The following is a 21,645-nucleotide window of genomic DNA, read 5'->3' as shown; positions in this document are numbered from 1 at the left end:
GTTTTAGAGAAGATAGAAACGAAGTAGAAACTGTTTGGGAAAGTGGGGGGAGGAAAATGGTTTCTAAAATGTATAAAATACTGTTGAAATGGTTTACGGAGGATGAATCTGTAAAAGAACAAATGATAAAATGGGCAGTTAATATGAATAAGGAAGTAACTATAGAAACATGGGAATATCTGTGGAAAAATTCTATGAAATTATCAATATGTCACATGTGGTGGACATGTGAAAAAGCTATGGACTTTTGGACAAAAGTCCATTGTGAAATGCAAAATTTTTTAAAATGTTCTTTTAAGAAAGCACCTGAAATTCTGCTCTTAGGTTTAAAAATGGAAGAACTAAATGTAACAAAAAGGACATTGTTCTGGTATTTGACAACAACAGCAAGAATGGTATATGCTCAATATTGGAAGCAGGAAAAAATACCAGACTTAGAAGAATGGATACAAAAAGTTCTGTTCATGGCCGAAATGGACAAAATAACTAGAAAACTGAATAATGAAGAAGACCAGGAATTTTTTGAAGAATGGAGTGACTTTAAAACATACTTAGAAAAGAACTGGGACGTGAAACATAATTTACTATATCTAGAACAATATTAAGTACATGATGTTATCTTGTACTTATTGATTATATGTGACATAAGGGAGACGCATTGCGGGAAGCCTTTTGGAGGAGGGAGGGAAAATTGGATTTTTGACTGAGTGAGAAAAAGATGGATATTGTATGATTAATGGAAAATAAAAATCTTTTATTCCATAAAACTGTAATTTTGGTTTGTGACGAACTTTCAGATTAGTTTTCCCCCATAAGCTGAGAGTTTCTATGGTCCAAGAAAAAAATGGAAACCAACAGCAAAGTGACAGAAACAACAAATGGAAGCATCAAAATGTATGTGTGTGAATATGGGGGAAGGGGTCTCAACAGGCTTTCAGGAATAATTTATAGAATTACATACAATGACATTTAAATGTTCCTAATAGAATTCCAAGATACATATTTTAAGCAAAGAGGGAAATCATATTTTTGAAGAAATATGGAACAGAAAGTATGTGAGGAAAAGGCTCAGTGATCATACTTTCCCTTCAAGCTGATCAATGTCAGATCATATGCCCAACCCATTTTTTTTTTACCCTTACTGGTTCCCAATGCATTTTTGCCCTTAAAAACACATGTCTGGTACTATGCTGGAAATGTGCAAGTAATTAGGAATTGAGAAATAGCAGGCAAGGAAAGGGTTAAGGCACCCTTCCCTCTTCATTCTAAATTCTTTCCCCTCCTCATGTTCTTTTAAAAAAAAAAGAGCTAGGGCTCTTTGCATATAATGTTTTCTCAGGCTTTGAACCCTATGTGTTTCAGACATAAAACATTCTCCAAGGGCAGATGAGAACATCATTGTTCAGATCAACTTAAGAGTAAAATAAAACTGAAATAAACTATTAAGCAGTGCATCGTATTATATGTTCATTCATGGTAAGTTTTTGAAGTGTTGTTTGTGAAATTCTGCTCCTGGGCAGTCAAGTGACCCTCAAAAATAGAGAGGGGATCTGCATTGGGAGAATGAATTGGCAAAAATCGCCTTTCCCACCTGCACCAATGGCTGTGCCATTCTGAAGACAAAACCAACCGTTTAGATTCAACCCTATGTGTTTATACGGATGTTTTTAAAATTTCCTTTCAAAATGGTTAACACTCCATGATTTATGCATTTAAATAAACTTTGTTCATACACCTGTTAAGGTCTCTTCTTTTTCATTTTATCACCAACCACAAGCAAAATGATCATATCCTTTGGCCCTAAGTCAAAAAACCAATTTAACTAAATTGGAGTGTGCTATTTCAAATTCATGTGCTGCTCTGCCTTATTCTCTTGTACATATTTTCCCACCATGTTTAGCCCTACAACACAAAAACTTAGCTCTAGAAAAGTTTTCAGAACAATTGCTCATTTCTGGAAAGCAGAAGACACTAATTTCCTTGGATGAAAAGTTTGTGCTGCAAATGTGGTCAATAAGTATATTTGGAATAATTCTTTTCTGGTTGAAACTTTTATGAGGTAACTCATCAGCAGCATTGTAACAAGCAATATAAATTCTTCCAGATGTTTTGGACACTTTTATTCATGTATTTTGTTTAAAGCATGCATTTTCACACTTCATTCATACAGTTACCATCATTGTTTTGTTGACAGGTACTGAACATAGCAGAGTTCATTACTTAGTAAAACATTTTTGAGGGAAGAGATGGCAGAAAGAAAATACCCACTTTGATTTTCACAGATGTTTCAACTATTTTTTGGGGGGGATTTATAGCCCTTTTTCTCTTCCTTTACCGCAGAAATGAATGCCAGAGTAGTTACAGCATGGAAAATTTGCCATCACACAAGACCAGATGTAGGGATGTTAATGAAGATTCCCCAATAAACTGAAGTATGTGTTTAGAGCTAGCAGAGATGATCTGTAATGCTGCATTCCATTCCAAACCATTTTACTGAACCACAGATCATAGATTTCTTTTTTGGAAAAGTTACTGTCTTTGGATCTGTCAGCTACAGTAACTGATGTACAAATAATGAATACACCCTCTCAGTGTCATCTCAAAATCCAGGTCAATCACATCTTTGAAACAGCCATCTATTGGAGCACATGATGGTGGATGGCCAATATTTGTTCCATACAACAGCCTAGTAAATGCTTGTAAATAGTAAATTTACTCTTTTTATTTATTTATTTATTTACTAGTAAATTTACTAGTAAATAAATAAATAAATAAAAAGAGTAAATTTACTATTTACAAGCATTTACTAGGCTGTTGTATGGAACAAATATTGGCCATCCACCATCATGTGCTCCAATAGCTTGGTGTTTAGTCATGCTGGCCACATGACCACGGAAACGTCTTCGGACAGCGCTGGCTCTTTGGCTTTGAAACGGAGATGAGCACCGCAACCCTAGAGTCGGACTCGACTGGCTTTCGAGCAAGGGAACCTTTACCTTTACCTAAATGCTTGCTAAAGTGAAATACAGAATGATTTCTGCCTATTTAGTCCAAGGTTTTGTCTAATCTGTGACTATATTACTTGCCATACAAGCAAGCATGACATGTGTGTGTGTTTGTGTGTGTGTGTGCACAAAATTTGGCACTGTGAGAACTTCAGTTGTTGTTTAACCAGCTGCTTGTTTAACCAGCTGTGTAAAAGAGCTTGGAGAATGTGTGACCAATGTCTGAGAAATACCAGAAAACAAAACAAGATGTGGCAGACTGTGCAGCCGTCACAGGATGCAGGGCTTCAGTAATGAGTACAGCTACCTGTTTTCTCAAATGACTATAATCTTTTGTCCCCACCTGCAACAGCTAACTTTACACTCCATCTGCACATCATCTCTCTGTAATCCTGCCACCTGCCTTGTCCCCCTTGCCACCCCCTAGCTAACTCTGGATAGTGGATAACTATCCCACCATCTGTGCACTTTATTTGCAGTTACTTGATGGTGTTTTTCTGATGTACATCCTGGATTTCATTCAGTCTTCAGTGGGTAGGACACTGTTGGGCACTGAATGTGATATGAATTATAACAGTGTTTAAGAGCTCTTTGAATATATTGAGTACAATAATCATATCTTTGTTACTTGCATCACACCCTAAGCACAACAGTATAAGCTCTAGCACCCAAGAAGGAATGATGTGCCAAATAGGACATATTTCTGGTACCTGGCTTGTACAACTCCCACATGTGGTCCTTCAGATCCAACTCCCAGCATCACCGCTAGTTTCCCAACAAAGTTCTTCTGCAAATTAAATCTACGCTGACCAATATTGTAGCTTCCATCAATCAGAAAAGCAATATCCGCTTTACAGTCTGTAAACACCCAAGATAGTTAGATTAACTTAAGGGTAAATGAACACTGGGGATTTGTTTTGCTTGGCATGGCTCTACAGTCTCCTACCTTGGTTCCCAGACTTTTTCTCAAGTGGCTTCTTAGGTCGTTTACCTTAAAAAAGAAGAAGGAAACATCATACATTATTTACATGGAAGTAGCTTGAACAACACTGTGGCATGAAATAAAGCTAAATGCATAAGGTATTGAATGCTGGATTAGATTTGTCTCCTGCCTCTTCTCCAAGGATCTCAGTGGCATACATGGGGCTTTCTCCATTCTAACCAAATAAAGCTGAATGAAAAAATAAGTGGCATACTAGGGATATGAACCAAGGTTTTCCTAGTTCAACTCAATGCTCTATACCACATGGGCTGTCTATACATTCTACTTTTAATGCCTGGATTTTTCTATGTGCTTTAGTTGTATTTGTTGTTATTTTAGTATTGCCTTTATACTAATTTTTTTGTAGTAGGAGCTGAGTCTATACAAGAAAGGAGCAGCATAAATGAAGCAAATAAATAACTATACATACTTTTACAATCAGTAATTGAATGGAGATGAGAAAATAAGTCTATACTGTTGATAACTAAAAGGGGGTGATATTACTCCATTCCTTCCTTTGCTGCTGGTTACCCAATCTGCACAGCTTTTTGTCTCTGAGTGACTCCTGTCCTTCAGCATCTGCTTCCACCATCACCATAACATCCATAGGATATAATCTCATGACCAAGCTAGTGCAAATATGGGTGCACACGTGGTGTTAACTCAATGTTTTGTGACAGTGTGCTTTGTGATCTGTAAGTTCAGCTTGTCTGCACTATCACACAAATGGTGTTCAACGGGGGAATGATTTTTCTATACTCTTTTAGGGTTGTTAGGCCCAGAGAGCCTGAAAGGGTAATTGAACCTTTAAGTCTATCATCCTATACACTTCTACTTGAAATGAATGCTTCTTATTTCTGACTAAGATTGATTTATTATTACACTCATATCCCTCTTTTCTTCCATTATGGAACTCAAGGTGGTACATACAGGGCTGCCAGGAGGTTTACCATCTGACCAGATCCAGACCTGCTTAGTTTCAGCAACAATTCTGTGTCATGTGATTTCAGATCATGCCCTGGAACTAGGACTGAGATGTAAGCAGTGATGCCTCAATTAATTGTGTTGCCTGAGGGCATTTGGCCCTACTAGGGTTCCCAGGTCTTACCTGGCTGCCTGCAGGGGGGCTCCAGCCTGGGTTCCTGGTTCTTCTGGCACACACGCAAAGCACGTGTTCTGCAATGATGTCACCCAGAAGTGACATCATCATGCGAGGCACATTGTGCAGGAAATGCTCTAGCATTTAGCCAAATGCTAGGGTGTCCCCTGCACAACATGCCCAGCACGGTGACATTGCCTCCGGGGGCAATGGGGCTTTTCAGGGGAAGGGCTCCCCCTGCTGGCCAGCTGGCCAGCGGTGGATTGGGGCCCCTGGAAGTGGGGGAAAACCCATCCCCATTGGAGGGGTGGCAACTCTAGGCCCTACTGTATCCACCTTCTCTCAAAAACCACCAGAGCAGCTAATCTTGCTTTCTTACTCTCCAAATCTTCTTAAAAGTCTGTGAGTGCCCTACAAATGTACTAAATTCTTGAAAGATTCCTTCCCCTTGTGAAAGCCATGGGACAGCCAAAAAAAGTGACCAAATTCTTGCCAGAAAAAGGAGTTTGGGCAAAGGTTTGGGAAGCCCTATAATGGTTTGGGAAGCCCTATAATTAATGTTTGACTTTCCCTGTTGCCTAGGGAGTGAAGAGGCAGGGAAGATTTTTCTGTGCCAGCTCCTGTGCACAGACAACTGTAAGGGGAGGTAGAGGAGATTTTAGAGGAGACAGGAGTATGGCAACAGGCATGTGGGACTAAGCTGACTACGATCTTGTTGGAATCTGCCTCTTATATCTTCTCCATCTTGGGTTGGTGACCAGACTCTTTTTTGCTACTCATATGGGGCTCATGACCTGCTAAAAAGTGACCAAATTCTTGCCAGAAAAAGAAGTTTTGGCAATGGTTTGGGAAGCCCTATAATTAATGTTTGACTTTCCCTGTTGCCTAGGGAGTGAAGAGGCAGGGAAGATTTTTCTGTGCCAGCTCCTGTGCACAGACAACTGTAAGGGGAGGTAGAGGAGATTTTAGAGGAGACAGGAGTATGGCAACAGGCATGTGGGACTAAGCTGACTACGATCTTGTTGGAATCTGCCTCTTATATCTTCTCCCTCTTGGGTTGGTGACCAGACTCTTTTTTGCTACTCATATGGGGCTCATGACCTGCTGCTTCTAATCCCCAACTCACCCCCCCCCCTTAAGTTAACACATTACACAGTGTTTGTGGGCATTTGGAATATTTACATTTTGGGTGGGATTCTAGTATTTGGTACTATAGGCATGCCTGATATTATTCTGATTGGTTAAGTGTATTTCTACATTCCTCTCAATAGACCATTTCTGTTTCTCTACTATATGAAAATCTCAGTTTTTATTCCAAACTTGTTCTGGGCTCTGTCTTTTTATCATAGATTCCTGAAGTAGAGAATAATGGTCTGAGTCCATATGTTTCTCTCTAGCCAGGTATTAAAACCTAAGTCAATAGCTTCTGCCAGTACATGAGTGAGCAACAGCAGAGAAGAGGTTTCTTTCATTCTCTTGGCTATTTTAGTCTGACTCTGGGGGGATTGGGCTCATTCATATATTCATACTAACAAGTACACACCACATAGTGACACACTTCATTTGGTCTCACAGCCAGCTCCTGTTAGACAAGGGCTTTTACAAGTCCACTAAAATCACTTTTCATTGTGGAACAACACTGAATGTGATGCAGATAGGATTGCCAACTCCAGCTTGGGAAATTCCTGGAGATTCAGATGTGCAGCTTAGGGAGGTCAGAACTTTTGGAGGGGAAGGCACTGAGGTTTTGATTCCATAAAGTCTGCCCTGAAAAGCTGCCTTTTCCTCCAGCTAAACTGATCTCTGTAGTCTGGAAATCAGTTGCAATTCCAGGCAAACTCCAGGCTCCACCTGGAGCTTGGCAACCACACTTGTGGAACAACACTGAATGTGATGCAGATAGGATTGCCAACTCCAGCTTGGGAAATTCCTGGAGATTCGGATGTTCAGTTTAGGGAGGTCAGAACTTTTGGAGGGGAAGGTTTTGATTCCATAAAGTCTGTCCTGAAAAGTTGCCTTTCCCTCCAGCTAAAGTGATCTCTGTAGTCTGGAAATCAGTTGCAATTCCAGGCAAACTCCAGGCTCCACCTGGTGTTTGCACATAAACACTTCTCTCTCTCTCTCTCTCTCTCTCTCTCTCACACACACACACACACACACACACACATTTTGCATCTGATTTACAGGTAAAGTACCCCCCTCCCAATGTTTGTGAAAATGCTAAGATTTGTCCAGAAGTCAGAATTTTACCAGGTCTGGCTTTCTCCAACACATGGTATAGTAGTGGCAGAAACTGTACTGTTTCCTTCTATGCAGTTCTTAAAGGTTCAGGAATCCCTTTATCCAGACCACAGTTACAATCCTATTTATACCTCCATTTTCAGGGCCAAATTAGATGTAGTGCAGTTTGTTTGTTCTAAGTTCAAAACAGTTAATATGTGTGATGAATGGTAAGAGAAGTGACACTGGACAAGGAGAGAGAAGAAGAGGAGATTGGATTTATACCCTGCCCTTCACACGGAGTCTCAGAGCGACTTACAAACTCCTTTCCCTTCCCCTCCCTGCAACCTACCTGTGAGGTAGGTGGGGCTAAGAGAGCTCTGAGAAAACTGTTCTTTTAAGAACAGCTCTGACAGAACTATGGCTTGCCCAAGGTCATCCAGCAGCTGCAAGTGGAGGAGTGGAGAATCAAACCCAGTTCTCCCAGATTAGAGTTCATGCACTTACCACTATACCAAACTGGCTCTCGACTCATGCTCCTCCCCCCCCTCCATCTTGATTGCATGCACTGGAATTGACATTTTTGCACAGGAGGAAACATGCAAATTTGATCAAACAAAGCAAAGCAAAGTTTACCAGTGGGCTCATGCTACTATATTAGGCTGCTTCTACACTAATTTTGTGTGGAGTGTCAGATTCTCTCACTTTTGAACAGAAGATCTATTGGGCCACATCATACAAAACTTTTAAAACTTGGAGCAACAATAGAAAGTACATTCTAGATGGTAAAGAGAGGGCTAAGGAGTGGTGAGAGGAGATACAGGAGGTAAAGTCATTTTATGTCAACAGAGATTATTTCATTCTTCTCCACATGTGCTACCATATAGGATGCGTACTATATAATAATGATAAAATAAATCAGAATTGTTTCTTACTTGAAAACTCTTTATTGGAAAGACCATCTTTTGTATGAAATGCCTTACCCGTAGATGGGCGTGCTGTTGAAACTGGCCGTGCAGCTGCTTCAAGTGATCTACTACTTGCTTCTGTTACAACAATGAGATAGAAACCCATTTCATTACCTTAAATTCAAATGATGTTGCATTTGAAGTTATTTGTTCTGTTGAATGGACTGGTGGTTAATTAATGCAATTCACTTTAAGAACGTAGACTACTTAGTCGGATTATTTAAGTAAACAAGTGACTGACAAAGGAGATATAAGCTTTAAATTATTCAATTAAACTTTTCGGGTATCACTTCTTCATTAGCACATTTGGGAATCCTATCCCATCCTCCAAAATGTCCCCCTCCAGGATTCTCTAACCTTGCAGGGTCTTGACCAAACTGGTTCATCCTCTCTCTCCCCATCTATTCCTGTTACAGAACCACAGCTTCTGTCAATCTTCCATCCCTTGTGATGCATAAGCCTTCACAAGGTTGTATTAAGAGTTCTATTGTTTTTCTTTCATTTTCCCTGAATTTCTTCCGGAATTTGTTTCCAAAGGACTGTTTTGAAAACATTCCTTGGAGGAAAAAAATCTGTACCCTATGTGTTTGTTTAAACTGTACTTTGGCCCCGTTCACAGGGAGCATTTGCCGCGCTAAAGATACGGATGAGAGGCGGATTTTCCGGGCGCGATCACACCGCAACATCTGGGAAGTGTAGTGCACCCGTGGCTAACCCGTGGCTTCATGCCGAAGATATGGAATAAAATAATAGTACTTACAATGTACTAGTTTCCGGAAAACGCGGGGCAAGGGCGGGCGTCTGATCGCGTCCTGTCCAAATCCCGTCGCAAACCGGCTAGTTTTTTTAAAAAGTCTGCATAGGATGTGCACAAACGATCATGTGCATGCTCACCTTTTGGTGAGAAAAAAAATATTCCCGTTTACCACAGAAGCGTCGCCTAGCGATTGCTGGTGTGATCGCGCCACGCTGTTTTTCTTTGCAGCGCTGCAGGATAGCCATGTGATCAGCACCTCATGCCCTAACCACAGGACCTCAACGGGACGTGTGATCGGGCGGCCGTGCGTTATTTTGCTCCAGGGCAAACAGCCATGCTTTCCCCCCGCATTTTCCGGCCCGTGTGACTGGGGCCTTTGTATATGTAAATTGTGTTTTGGTTTTTTGTAAGCTGCTTCAAGAAGACTCCTACATGAAAACTATTGAAATTATATTACTTAATTTGATTAATGGTTATGACATGTGTTAGGTCTGTCTGAAATTCTCTTCTATAACATGTGTATTGCTGCTAAAGAAATCAGAATTTGAAACCATTATGAAAATTAATGTTGGCCAGTCTCAGCTTTTCCTGTGTTGATAAATTCAGGATTAATTAGCAACACATCCCAAAGAAAAAGAAATGCAAGAAAGCAAAGTGGCTGTCTGATGAGGCTTTACAAATAGCAGAGGAAAGAAGGAAAGCGAAAGGCAAAGGCGAAAAGGAAAGATTTACCCAACTGAATGCAGATTTCCAGAGAACAGCAAGGAGAGATAAGGAGGCCTTCCTGAAGGAACAGTGCAAAGTAATAGAGGAAAACAATAGAATGGGAAGGACTAGAGATCTCTTCAAGAAAATTGGAGAAATCCAGGGAGCGTTCCATGCAAAGCTGGCCATGATAAAGGACAAAAACGGTAGGGACCTAACAGAAGCAGAAGAGATTAGGAAAAGATGGCAAGAATACACAGAAGAACTATACAAGAAAGACCTCGACGTCCTGACAACCACGACGGTATAATCACTGACCTCGAGCCAGACATCCTGGAATGTGAAGTTAAATGGGCCTTAGAAAGCATTACTAACAACAAAGCTAGTGGAGGTGATGGTATTCCAGCTGAGCTATTCAAAGTCTTAAAAGATGATGCTGTTAAAGTGCTGCACTCAATTTGCCAGGAAATTTGGAAAATGCAACAGTGGCCACAGGATTGGAAAAGGTCAGTATACATTCCAATCCCAAAGAAGGGCAACGCCAAGGAATGTTCAAACTATCGCACAATTGCACTCATAAATGCTTTCCTGGGGACACCTTCTTTGGGGGAGCCATAACTCGAACCCCATAAATTCAATCCTCACCAACCTTGGCATGTAGGTAGAGGTGGGTTAGCCGGATATCCCTTGTGAGTTTGGTGTCTCTATCATGCTGAGGGGTGTTCTACCATGTCACAAACCTCACAAATGAAACTGGTTTATTTGTGATGTTTCATGGTTCATGAAGCTGGCATACCATGAACCATACCACATTTTCCCAGTTCATGCCCATCACTACTCAACACCAGTTCTCTAGGTGAAATCCATCTGGTTGTCCTCATGAATTACCCCTGCATTGACCCATGTGGATCTATAAGAACCAGATCATCACTGAGACAGTACCCTAAGACCACAATTGTACCTTTAAAGATTGACTACCTCTTTCAATAGTCTTTCAGTAGTCATGTATGGCTGCGAGAGTTGGACTATAAGGAAGGCCGAGCGCCGAAGAATAGATTCTTTTGAACTATGGTGCTGGAGAAGACTCTTGAGAGTCCCTTGGACTGCAAGAAGATCAAATCAGTCAATCCTAAAAGAAATCAACCCTGACTGTTCCCTGGAAGGCCAGATAATGAAACTGAAGCTCAAATACTTTGGCCACCAATGAGAAGGGAACACTCACTGGAGAAGACCCTGATGCTGGGAAAGACTGAAGGTCAAAGAAGACGGGGACAGCAAAGGATGAGATGGTTAGATAGTGTCATAGATGCAACGAACATGAAATTGAGCCAACTTCAGAGGACGGCAGAAGACAGGAAGGCCTGGCGTAATCTGGTCCATGGGGTCCTGAAGAGTCGGACTTGACTGTGCGACTGAACAAAAAACCCCAACTTTTTCATTCACTTACTTGCAACTGAGAAAGATGATGACCATTTACCAAGCCCTTGAGACTGGATTCCATTGGCGTATATTCCAGAATAGCTCTCTTGCCCTGCTAACTTTTGCACCATTACAGGTCCACCTGTACTAGTAATTGACTGTGCGACTGAACAAAAAACCCCAACTTTTTCATTCACTTACTTGCAACTGAGAAAGATGATGACCATTTACCAAGCCCTTGGGACTGGATTCCATTGGCGTATATTCCAGAATAGCTCTCTTGCCCTGCTAACCTTTGCACCATTACAGGTCCACCTGTACTAGTAATCACACCTCTGGGGCAAAAAAAATATTGTTATTGTTGTTGTTATAGTTTTTTAGACAAGTATTGCAGGTCAGTATAAGTGCATGGATTTAAAACGATTTCTCAAAGACATGTCAAACTCCTAACCTGGGCACCGTACAAAGGAGTTATGAAACTTTGATTGCACTGGCCTTCAATTGCCATGGGTAAACATGTATATTAGTACTGTTTCAAGGCTAGAATAGTCTAGTAAAAATTAGTCCTAAGTATATCTACTTTCAACCAACAGGATTTGCTTCCTGACAATTTAGATTAGGCATTGGGGCTTTCCCGGATTTATTGCATAGTGATATGTACATAGTTTTAGGCTGTAAATCCTATGACTCACCGATTATAAGATTCACCGTGGGTACAGTATACACACCCCTGACCTGGATAGCCCAGGCTAACCTCATATTGTCAGATCTCAGAAGATAAGCAAGGTTGGCCCTGGCTAGTATTTGAATGGGAGACATCCATGGAATACCAGGGTCATGACACAGAGGCAGGCAATGGCAAACCACCTCTGGACATCTCTTGCCTTGAAAACCCTACAAAGTTGCCTTGAAGGCACTTTCCTCCTCCTCCAACTCCACCACCACCACCACCACCGAATACATACAATTAATTTGCTAATTTTGAATGTACAAAGTGTTCTCAAGATTGATTTAGAAGCAACAATACCCTTATACAGTGGTACTCCCTCCACAGCTCATGGATAGCCACTTTTCCAATCACCATCAGCCACTTTTGCTTCCATCCCTGGCATGAGGCCTGCACTTCTGGCTGCCTTGCAGCTTACCTCTTCTTCTGGTGATGGCTCTTTCAAGGTGGGAACCACCTGTCAAGCACAAGCCCCACCAAGCAAGGACTTTGCCCACTTTCCTGAAACATGGGGAGGTGCCATATTGGGGAATGGTGTTCATAAGAGCCACAGGTGGCTCTGAAGTCATTGAGTGAGTATCACTGTCTTTATAGTTTAACTTTAATTACTGTGGATGCATAATTATCTGGACAGTAGATAGCCTCTGAGGTTTTGTAGTAATTTTAATTTGATAGCACCAATGGAAGGTTTGTTTGAATCACAATATCATTAAATAAGTATGTAGAACTGTTAGAGAAAACTGCCACCAGCACATCAGAGGTTCTGTTGGTGCTTCAGAGGCATAAGTTGACCATGATGTTCACTAATAATTTCCTTTTGTAGGTAGTGATTTGGTGGTGGCACCACAAAGTTGCTGTGCAATACAATAATAATAATTATCATATGTGTGTAGAATAGCCAAGTGACACAGAGAGACCTTGACACAGAGAGTACTCCATCTTTCTGTGTTATATCTCTGAGGATGCCAGTCACAGCTGCTGGCGAAACATCAGACCATGGCCATATAGCCCAGAAAATCTACAACAACTAATGAACTCCAGCCATGAAAGCCTTCGACAACAGACCCTAAGATTGTCTGGCAGCTAGAAGTTCTAGCTGTTTAGCATTATGCACCACTAAGTGGCAAGCTAGACCTTTGTTTTTAAGGCAAGAGGTGTTTCAGAGGGGGTTTGCCATTGCCTGCCTCTGCAACACGACCCTGGTATTCCTTGGAGGAAGCCCATCCAAATACTACCCAAGGCTGAACCTGTTTAGCTTCCGAGATCTGATGGGATCAGGCTACCCTGTGCTATCCAGGTCAGGGAGTTGTGCAACACAGAACTGAACTGAGTACAAATCTGCTTAGATAAAGCAGGCAATTTAACTTTAAAACCAAGCATCCTCAGCTGTATCAATGCAAATAAGCATAACTAACGTATTGTGTTAAGCTACTATAGTGTGATTACAACTGGAGAGGGGTGTGGCAGATATTACTAAAGATATTCCACTTTGTAATGCTAATTTAGACATCTTATATCTGCCAAAACTAGATTATAAAAGACTTAAAAGGGCATTTATATTACATATTTGTAAATCAACCAGATTTTTTGTGGAATACTAATAAATAATTTTTGAGTGTACATCATTCATACTTCTCAAGTAATCAGTTGCTAGTGTTTGGCATGCTATTTTATAGGAGTAAAACAATGAGACATATTAAGGTCAAAGGAGTCTCTCCCAGTTATTTATGTCCTGTAAGTAGAAAGAACTAAGATAAATTGGAATCCTTTGAAGCAGTTCCAGATTGAGAAAAACATAGTTGGGATAGTTAACAGTAATGCAGTAGAAAGAAAAGTAAAACAAGAATTTTGTTTATGTACAACACATATCTCCCTTACATTTTATTTTATTTATATACAACACATATCTCCCTTACTACTTCAGAGAAATATTATTTCTACTAATGCAAATGTTTTTTTTTAATAGTTAAAAACCTCTTGGGTTATTTAAACTCTGAACTCTATCTAATAACCACACCTATATAAATGAAGAGAAATGCCACCACATAGCATCTCCAGACCACTCAAATATGCTGGTATTTATCAGGCATTACAGGATTATGATTTGTACTGTTTCCCAAAAACACAATTGCCTTTAAATTGCTGCAGCAGTGATAATGAAGTACTTCTACTCTAATGGTCCAGCAGCAGCTACATTACGACTTGGATCATGTGCCATTGTTTCCGCCATGTATCTCTCCAGCTTTTCTCCACTACAGCACTCGCTTCCTTGTTGACTTGGATACTAGATTATTAGTTTTTATTTGGCAGTATTAGTCGCTTTGTGAGCCAACAGATTAAAATGTGGCATATAATTTTTAATACGATGAATAAATGGAGAATTAATAGATCCAATATTATCTGATGTGAACTCACTACATCCTCTATTATTTTAGGGGACACAGCATTGCAACACTGAAAAAGCACCACAGGCAGAGAGTCCTTTTGGAATAGATTTTGGATTTGTCTCAAATAGGGGTGTGCAATTTCTTTTTTTCTTGGTATTTTTCAGTTTGGGTCTATTGGAACTGAAAAATTTTTTGGGATTCCCATAAAAACATGGACCCCCAATAGCAGTAAAGTATTCAGATCCAATTTTTTTGGAAATCCTGAATTTTTTGGGGTCCAATAGACCTGAACCAAAAAATACAAAGAAAAAAAAAGGAGCTGAGATGAGGCTCAGCTGGGGCTCTTTTGGGTGGTCCCTTTAAACTGGACTGCCCAAAAGAGCTTGCAAAGGAGCCGATCCTGCAGGGAGAACTCCTCCTGCAGGGTCTGCTGGACAGTCTGGTTTAAGCCAGACTGCCCAACAGAGCCTGCCAAGCAGCCGATCCTGTGAGAAGAATTCTCACTGCAGTCTCTGCGGGGCAGTCCTGTTTAAGCCAGACTGCCCAAAAGAGCCTGCAAAGGAGCCAATCCTTGCGGGGTGAATTCTTCCCACAGGCTGGGCTGGGGCTCTGCTGGGTGGCCCAGTTTAAACCAGACTGCCCAATGGAGCCCACCAAGCAGCTGGTCCTGCAGGGAAAACCCTTCCCCTCAGGCTTCCTTCAGGCTCTCTTCAGCTGTTCAGTTGAACAACCCGAAAGAGCCCTAGCTGAGCCCTCGGCTGTTTTGCATGCTGTCTTCTGCCATCCCTTTAAACACCTCCTGTTTAAAGCGACTGCAGAAGAAAGCCCCAAAACAGCTGAGCAGTGGGAGCAATCTGCTCTAGCCCCATAGCTGTTGTTTGGATTTGCCAGTAATCCCCAAATATATCCAGGATTGGGGGGGATTCCCCCTCCCAGTTCTCCCGCAAAATCCCAGATACATTTGGGATGCTGAAATATACCCAGAGAATACTGATAAGGTGTTTTTCAGGTATATTTTCAGTTTGGATAAACCTGAATGCACATCCCTAGTCTCAAATGAAAGGAAATGTTTTCCTCTTTGAAACAGTTCTTTGCTGTTCACCTTGCCATTTCAGCATTTGCACCTTGGCTTGTTGCCAACTTCCATATCAACACTGCTTTAAATTATGCCAATAATTTCCCAGCACTCCTTTCACTTTGCCAGTTACCTAATGGTTACCACATTTCCTGTGACTGCCCTACTTTTCTGACAGGGACATGGCGATGTCACTCCTTTCCTTTATGTCCCACTGCACTGCTAATAATAGTACTATTTTTATGATTTAACAATGATCTTGCATGTCTACTTCTACGGAATAGATCAGTAGAATTAAAGATTTAGGGAAAAGGAACAAAGTATATTTGGACCAACAGTCTTAAACTTTTTGGACCTGGAACATGCCTTTAGCACCAATCTGCAAATAGATCCAGCTTTTAATATTTTTCCCCATGTGATCATGGTTCTCTTTTTATTTTCTCTCCCTTTTCTCCTTCCCCCTCTTTTTCTCCTCTCTCTCCTCCTTCCTCCGTTTTTCCTATATTAAACAGCCCTTTTAAAAGCCCACACAAATTGTGGTTGTCAGGACACCTGTGCAACTGAATTCAGATCAAAATTCAGTTGAAGACTAATACTTCAAATTATCATGATATGTTATTATTACTTTCTCTTTAGTGAACAGAAGAGACTAAAATATCAAAGGCATCCTATTCTCTGAGGACAGGAACTTTTCAGAAGACTGAGTTATTCTAGCTGTCTTTTTTATTGGACTAATACCTGACAGTGGACATTTTAATCCCATCTTTCCTCAAAGAGCTCAGGATGGCATTTTATCCTTTTAGCAGTTTTGTGCACTAAGTTAGGCTGAGAGAGACCAAGGCCACCTAGTAAGTGATGGTACAGCTGGAATTTGTACCTGGGACTCCCAGGTTCTAATCTAACACTCTAACCGGTATCTTACACTGGCTCACACTATGGTTTGCCAGTATTTCAAGTTACCCTTACACGGACCTGTTCAGTATAAAGGAAAAAGAAAGCTATTGCCAAAATTACGGCCAAATCCATGATTTTTAAAAGTAGTTTGTTCCTCCTAGACAATGCCCAAATGCACATGCATAATATCATTTCCTTTTCAGATCAGACTTGATGAAGGGCCCAGGATTAGACATAGTACTACAAGGAAAAAAATCTTTACTTAAATTAATATATATTGCACATACAACTTATTCTCCTTATAATTTAGGATTGCTACTGGGAAAGACAATTTTCAGTAGTTTGAGAATTTGTGGAATTACCAACAGTTTTTTACTTTAAAATATACAACCCTTCTGTCTGTACACACAAGCCACTTGTGCACAGATCAAATAGTGCCAAGTCCCTATTCTCTTGAATGATCTTAGTGCTGTCAAAATTATGTAACCATCAGCTCAGCACAATTGTCCAGGGAGGACAAAAGGGTGCCAAAATAATGTCCATTCAAGCTGCCATGCAAAGACAGGAAAAAACATGTCATAGTGAAGGAAAATAGTTATTTGTCTTTAACTACAGAGACTCTGTTCCACTGGGATGAAAGAGGTAAAAATAAAGGAGACAAGTTAAGGTTATATCCTTATAAGTAGTACATATATTAGTCCAGAAATCCAAAGGAAAATAATTTCTCCTCTGAGATCCAAATGGCACACCATGATGCTGTTTCTTTGCTCTCTGTGTAAATAGATGGGGAAACCACATGTGCATTACATAGAAAGCAAAATATAGGTCTCCTGGGCCTACCAGAGTAAAGAACCCAAAAATTAACAATTAATTTATTTGACATGATTTCATGTGCTTAAGTATAATAGACTACTCTGAATTTAATCACGGGAAAGCCAAAAACAAAATTAATCAGTGGCAAGGAACACAAGAGAGCAAAACAACAATGCCTTTCTGTCTCCCTTTCCTACTAGTTTTTGTTCTCTAAATGAAGTTCTTTTCTCTGCCTCCTCCACTTGCCATTTCTAACTTGCCTCAGCCTTTGATTAATTGCTTCTTTTTATACTACCACTGACACCTAGTGTCCTCCCCAAGTTCCATCCCCAAATCTCCAGGTGTTTCCCAAGCTGCATCTGGCCACCCTATCCCCCCATCCCCTACTGGTAGCCAGGTGGGATCTAGCAACCCTACTTCCACTTGTACTTCCCAACCCACCAGTTAAGATCCTTTTCCGAAGTCCTGCTCTGTCTGCCCTCTTTTTCAGAGATTAGATGAATAATGACCAAAGCCAGGGCTTTTTCTGTGGTGGTACCTCACCTGTAGAATACTATCCCCTGTGGGACTTACCTAGCACCTGCCTTACTTTCTTTTAGGCACCAGGCAAACACTTTCCTTTTTATCCAGGTTTTTAACTAAGGGGTTTTATCTTTAAAATGTGTTATGGTGTACTTTTGGCTTGAAGATGATTTTATTTGCATCTTTTTAGACTGCTCAGTAGGTATTTTGTGCTGCTGTTATGCCCTGGCTGTTTCAATGGAGTTGGCCTGGTTTAAATAATTGTGTTTTATGGCACTGTCTTGTTTTTTATGGTTGACTTTTCATGGCTTGTTTTTAATTGGTGTGTTTTAATGGTTCTGTATTATAGTAGCTCAGTTGTAAGCTGCTGTGATGGACTGCACTTTAGAAGCAGGTTTCATAGTGCAGCTAAATCAGAGAGCTGGGAGATAAGCTCTCCGTTCCAGGGAAAAGTTGAGTGACAAGCGGCTCCTCTGCTCTGATTGGCCAGCACCAGCGGAGAAAATGTATGATCAGCTGAATGCTGAGAGGAGTTGTCAATTTGGAGTTTAAAGTTGGAACCATTCTGAAGGCAGTTAGTTGGTTTCTGACAGAGTTTTGGAGTCAGTGCACTTGACAAGATAAGTCAGACAGGTTCACCTATAGAGTGAAAGTAAAAGACTCCTTGCCTTAACTGTAGTATTCCTATCCTGAGGAAGAATTCATCACAAGAATTAAAAGTCTAAGTGTCAATGTAAACTGAAGTCCGCTTTATACAGACACCAGAACTGGGAGGGAGATTTGGCAAGAGTGACTGGGATAGTGTGTGGAAACTCTCTTTCAAGACAAAAATAACAGGGTTAATTCCTCTGAGGAGGAGAAGATTAATCCCTGCCCAGTGTCTCAGAGGATGTCACTCTGAGGAGGACACTAGTCTGTTGTAAGGGAAAACAACTCAGGAAATAGAAATAAATTGTAATTTAACCAAGGAGTGAGTTAGGTTCACAAAGTCAGTGACCAGCTCCAGGAAACTTGAAGTGCCATAGGAAATTCTTTGATGAAGCATTGTTGCTGTAATTAAAATACTAAGTAAAACACCTAATACAACTGAGAACTACCTGAAAATAAGCTTTTAATAAGACCATTTTGCCTGCTCAAAGAAGTGAATTCTGTATTATCAACAACTTTTATCTCAGCAATCCCTGACTCACCTATGTAATCTCTGCCTATTGAATAAACTTTTTGTTTTCCTGTTAAACCATCTCCAGTGCAATTTCAAAAGGGAAATAAAAAGAGAGCTCCTGCTTTTCCACGACAAGTTCCTTGGGCTGGGCTAAAAGCCAAATTATATTCTGTGGAACAGGGTGATACAAAAGTTCTTTCAAAAACCACTATTATTTACACGCCGCCAAGGGCTGCTCAGTCACAGCCTGGAACCAAAGAATTTTGGTAGGGAAATGTTTGCACCAGTGTGGGCAGAGTGAAGGGGGTCCATCATAGCTACCTTGAGCAGGTTTCTGGAGAGGTGGCATATACATTTTCTGAATATATAAAAACTTATAAATAACAGATTCCAAACTCAACAGGGCTTCTTTTTGTCTAATTAGTGTAAAAAAACCCCCACAATCTCAGTAGATACTGCAATTATATGAAAAGTTTCTTCTGTTGAAATTCTTTCTGCTATATGTTAAGATAAAGTGACCCTGTCTAATATAGAATATGAAGGGGGGGGGAAAGCTATAGTGAATTGGTTTCATGCCTGCAACAGTATCTGTTAGAGAAATCAATAGAAGATACAACTTAAATTTGACTTTACTAGCACGGAGAAGCTCCTGTTATCACTTGGGGACAGAACTCCATCTAGGGAACACAGTTATATGGTTGTCTGGTAACAATCAGAGCTGTGAAGCACTTGGCTAGCTCTACTGTTACAGTGGGAACTTAGGAAGATCCCACAGGTTCCCCAAAGAACTGATCCCAATCACTAGTGAAAGAATTCAATGGGTTTATTGACAGCTTGGGTCTAAAGACTGACACAACTCCATCTTAACCACAACAACACAGCTTCTTTCCAGACACCACCAAGATGCAGATAGCCTCATCTCCAAACAAGAGGTCTTTGTCCTTTGTAACTCTTTAATACCTTTACAACCAAAGGAAATGTACATAATGTTCCAGACAATACTAAAGACTGTAGTAGATCATGTGAATGGACTTTTGCATCTTGCTCAGTAAGTTCATAGTACTAAGTAGTGCTGAGTAAGTTCATAGTAAGTTCATAGTGGGTCCGGTCACACACAGAATTAGCCACGCAAGTGTCCTGCACCCGTCAGCAACCCGTATCGCCTGGCTGAAGAAGCGGAGTTAAAAGATACCAGGGAAAGTGCACTAGTTTCCGGAAAACGTGGGGTGTGGGCGGACGTCAGATCATGGAAGCACTGGTATCCCGTCGCTTCTGGTGGTACGCGCGCAAACATGGGACTGCACATGTGCACAAACGCGTACTGTTGAACCACCTCGCCCTTCTTTGCCACGCTTCACCATCAACGTGTGATCGTGGCTGAGAGCATGTGCATGGAGCCTCAGGGGAAATGTCTGGTTGTAATACTGCACTTCAATTTCCTCCGGAGCAAAAAGCCTCACTTCGCCCCCATGTTATCTCGCTGGTGTGACCGGGACCAGTATTAAGTATTTTGAGTGAGAACACTGGTTTAGCTAGCATAGTACTGTACACTGACTAGTAATCGATCTACAAGAAAAGAAGCCTTTCCAAGCCCTCTTACTAATTATCCTTTTAACATGAAATGCTAGTGATTAAACCTAGAGAGCCACTAAACTATGGGTTCCCTCAGTATATTCTTCCCAACTTCTTCCCATTCAGGACTTTGCCAGAGTTAACAGAATTCACCCTTTGCTCAACTCACCTCTCAAAATTAAGAAAAGATGTAATCTCAAATATCTTGATTTTTTTCCTTCCAAAAAAGGTTAGTGTTTGTCCCTTTAAAGAACAACAGAATGATAGTTCTTCTCTTGGTGATATGCCTGACATTATGCCTCTCTTTCAGGAGCTGGCGCAAAGGGTGGCGCAGCAAGCCCCACCCCCAGCTCCTCGCGCCAAAGTGCTGGGGCTGGGGGGAGGCCCGAAGAGCCCCGCCGCTGGGCTCCCCGGGCTCACGCTGAAGCGCTGGGGCCGGGGGCAGGCCTGGAGAGTCAGGTCTCCCCCGGCCCGCATAGGAGCGCTGGGGCCGGGGGAAGCCCAGACAGCCCCGCATCCTGGTCCCCCGGTCCCGTGCAGGAGCGCTGGGGCCAGGGGAAACCTGGAGAGAGCCCTTCTGCCAGGTTCCCAGGGCCAGCGCCGGAGAGCTGGGGCCCTTTGGAGCCGCCACCACTTGTCATGCCCGCCGTGCAGCCCGACTCCGTGGACCCTGACCCAGAGGATTCTGCACCCTCAACTTCCGTGGTTGAGTTCCCTGCACCTCTTGAATCGCTGGACCTAAGTCCTGAGGAGGATGAGCACCAGCCAACAGGAGAGTTTGCACCTGGAGCCACGCCGGCAGAGCCGAGCAAAAGCACCACGCCTCCTGATTCACCTCCACCGGTGGCTCGTTTGCGAGAGCAGAGGCGATGGGACATGGCGACCCAGTGTAAGGAGGCGCGCATGTGCGGTTGACGTACTCTAAGCCCAGAGTACTGACCGGAGCCAGGACCCTCATAGCGGCTGGTAATTGGCTAACAAGCAGAATGGGCTCTAGGCGGCTCTTTCTGATCCACAATTCATGCTGGCAACCAGTCTCTTGGACAACTCGCTGCACCCTGGATCCTGCGTTCCTGTCTCCTGGTTTTCGTGCTGACTTCCCGGCTCCTGACTTTGGTTTGCGTAACGTTGTTTCTGTCCAGCTCCTCGACTACGGACTGTGCACCCTGACTTCTGATGAACGGCTTTCGGCTCCTGAACTCTTTAATACAATCTCCGGTAACCCTAGGCTACGTTTTGACTTGGTGTTTTGGACTTTGCTCACTTTACTTTGTCTTCTCTGGTACCTTGACCTTGGACTGTGTTTCAGACTTCCGTGCCCTGCCTGACCCGCCAGCG

The 21,645-nt window shown here is 41.8% G+C and overlaps 1 protein-coding gene across 1 annotated transcript in view; it reads right to left on the bottom strand.

Moving 5' to 3' along the window:
- Positions 1-21,645, bottom strand: part of COCH (cochlin) — a 62,109-nt gene that overhangs the window by 27,901 nt on the left and 12,563 nt on the right. The window contains exons 5-8 of the mRNA XM_015421800.1: positions 11,357-11,490; positions 8,290-8,352; positions 3,952-3,996; positions 3,716-3,863 (exon numbers count right to left, since the gene is read on the bottom strand). Coding sequence (XP_015277286.1) covers positions 3,716-3,863; positions 3,952-3,996; positions 8,290-8,352; positions 11,357-11,490 — 390 coding nt within the window. The remainder of the gene's footprint in view (positions 1-3,715; positions 3,864-3,951; positions 3,997-8,289; positions 8,353-11,356; positions 11,491-21,645) is intronic.

Source organism: Gekko japonicus, unplaced genomic scaffold (assembly GCF_001447785.1).
Source record: "Gekko japonicus isolate JY-2015 unplaced genomic scaffold, Gekko_japonicus_V1.1 scaffold797, whole genome shotgun sequence".
Taxonomy (NCBI): Eukaryota; Metazoa; Chordata; class Lepidosauria; order Squamata; family Gekkonidae; genus Gekko; species Gekko japonicus.
The sequence above is the reverse complement of the archived record's forward strand: the minus strand, read 5'-3'. Positions and strand labels throughout refer to the sequence as shown.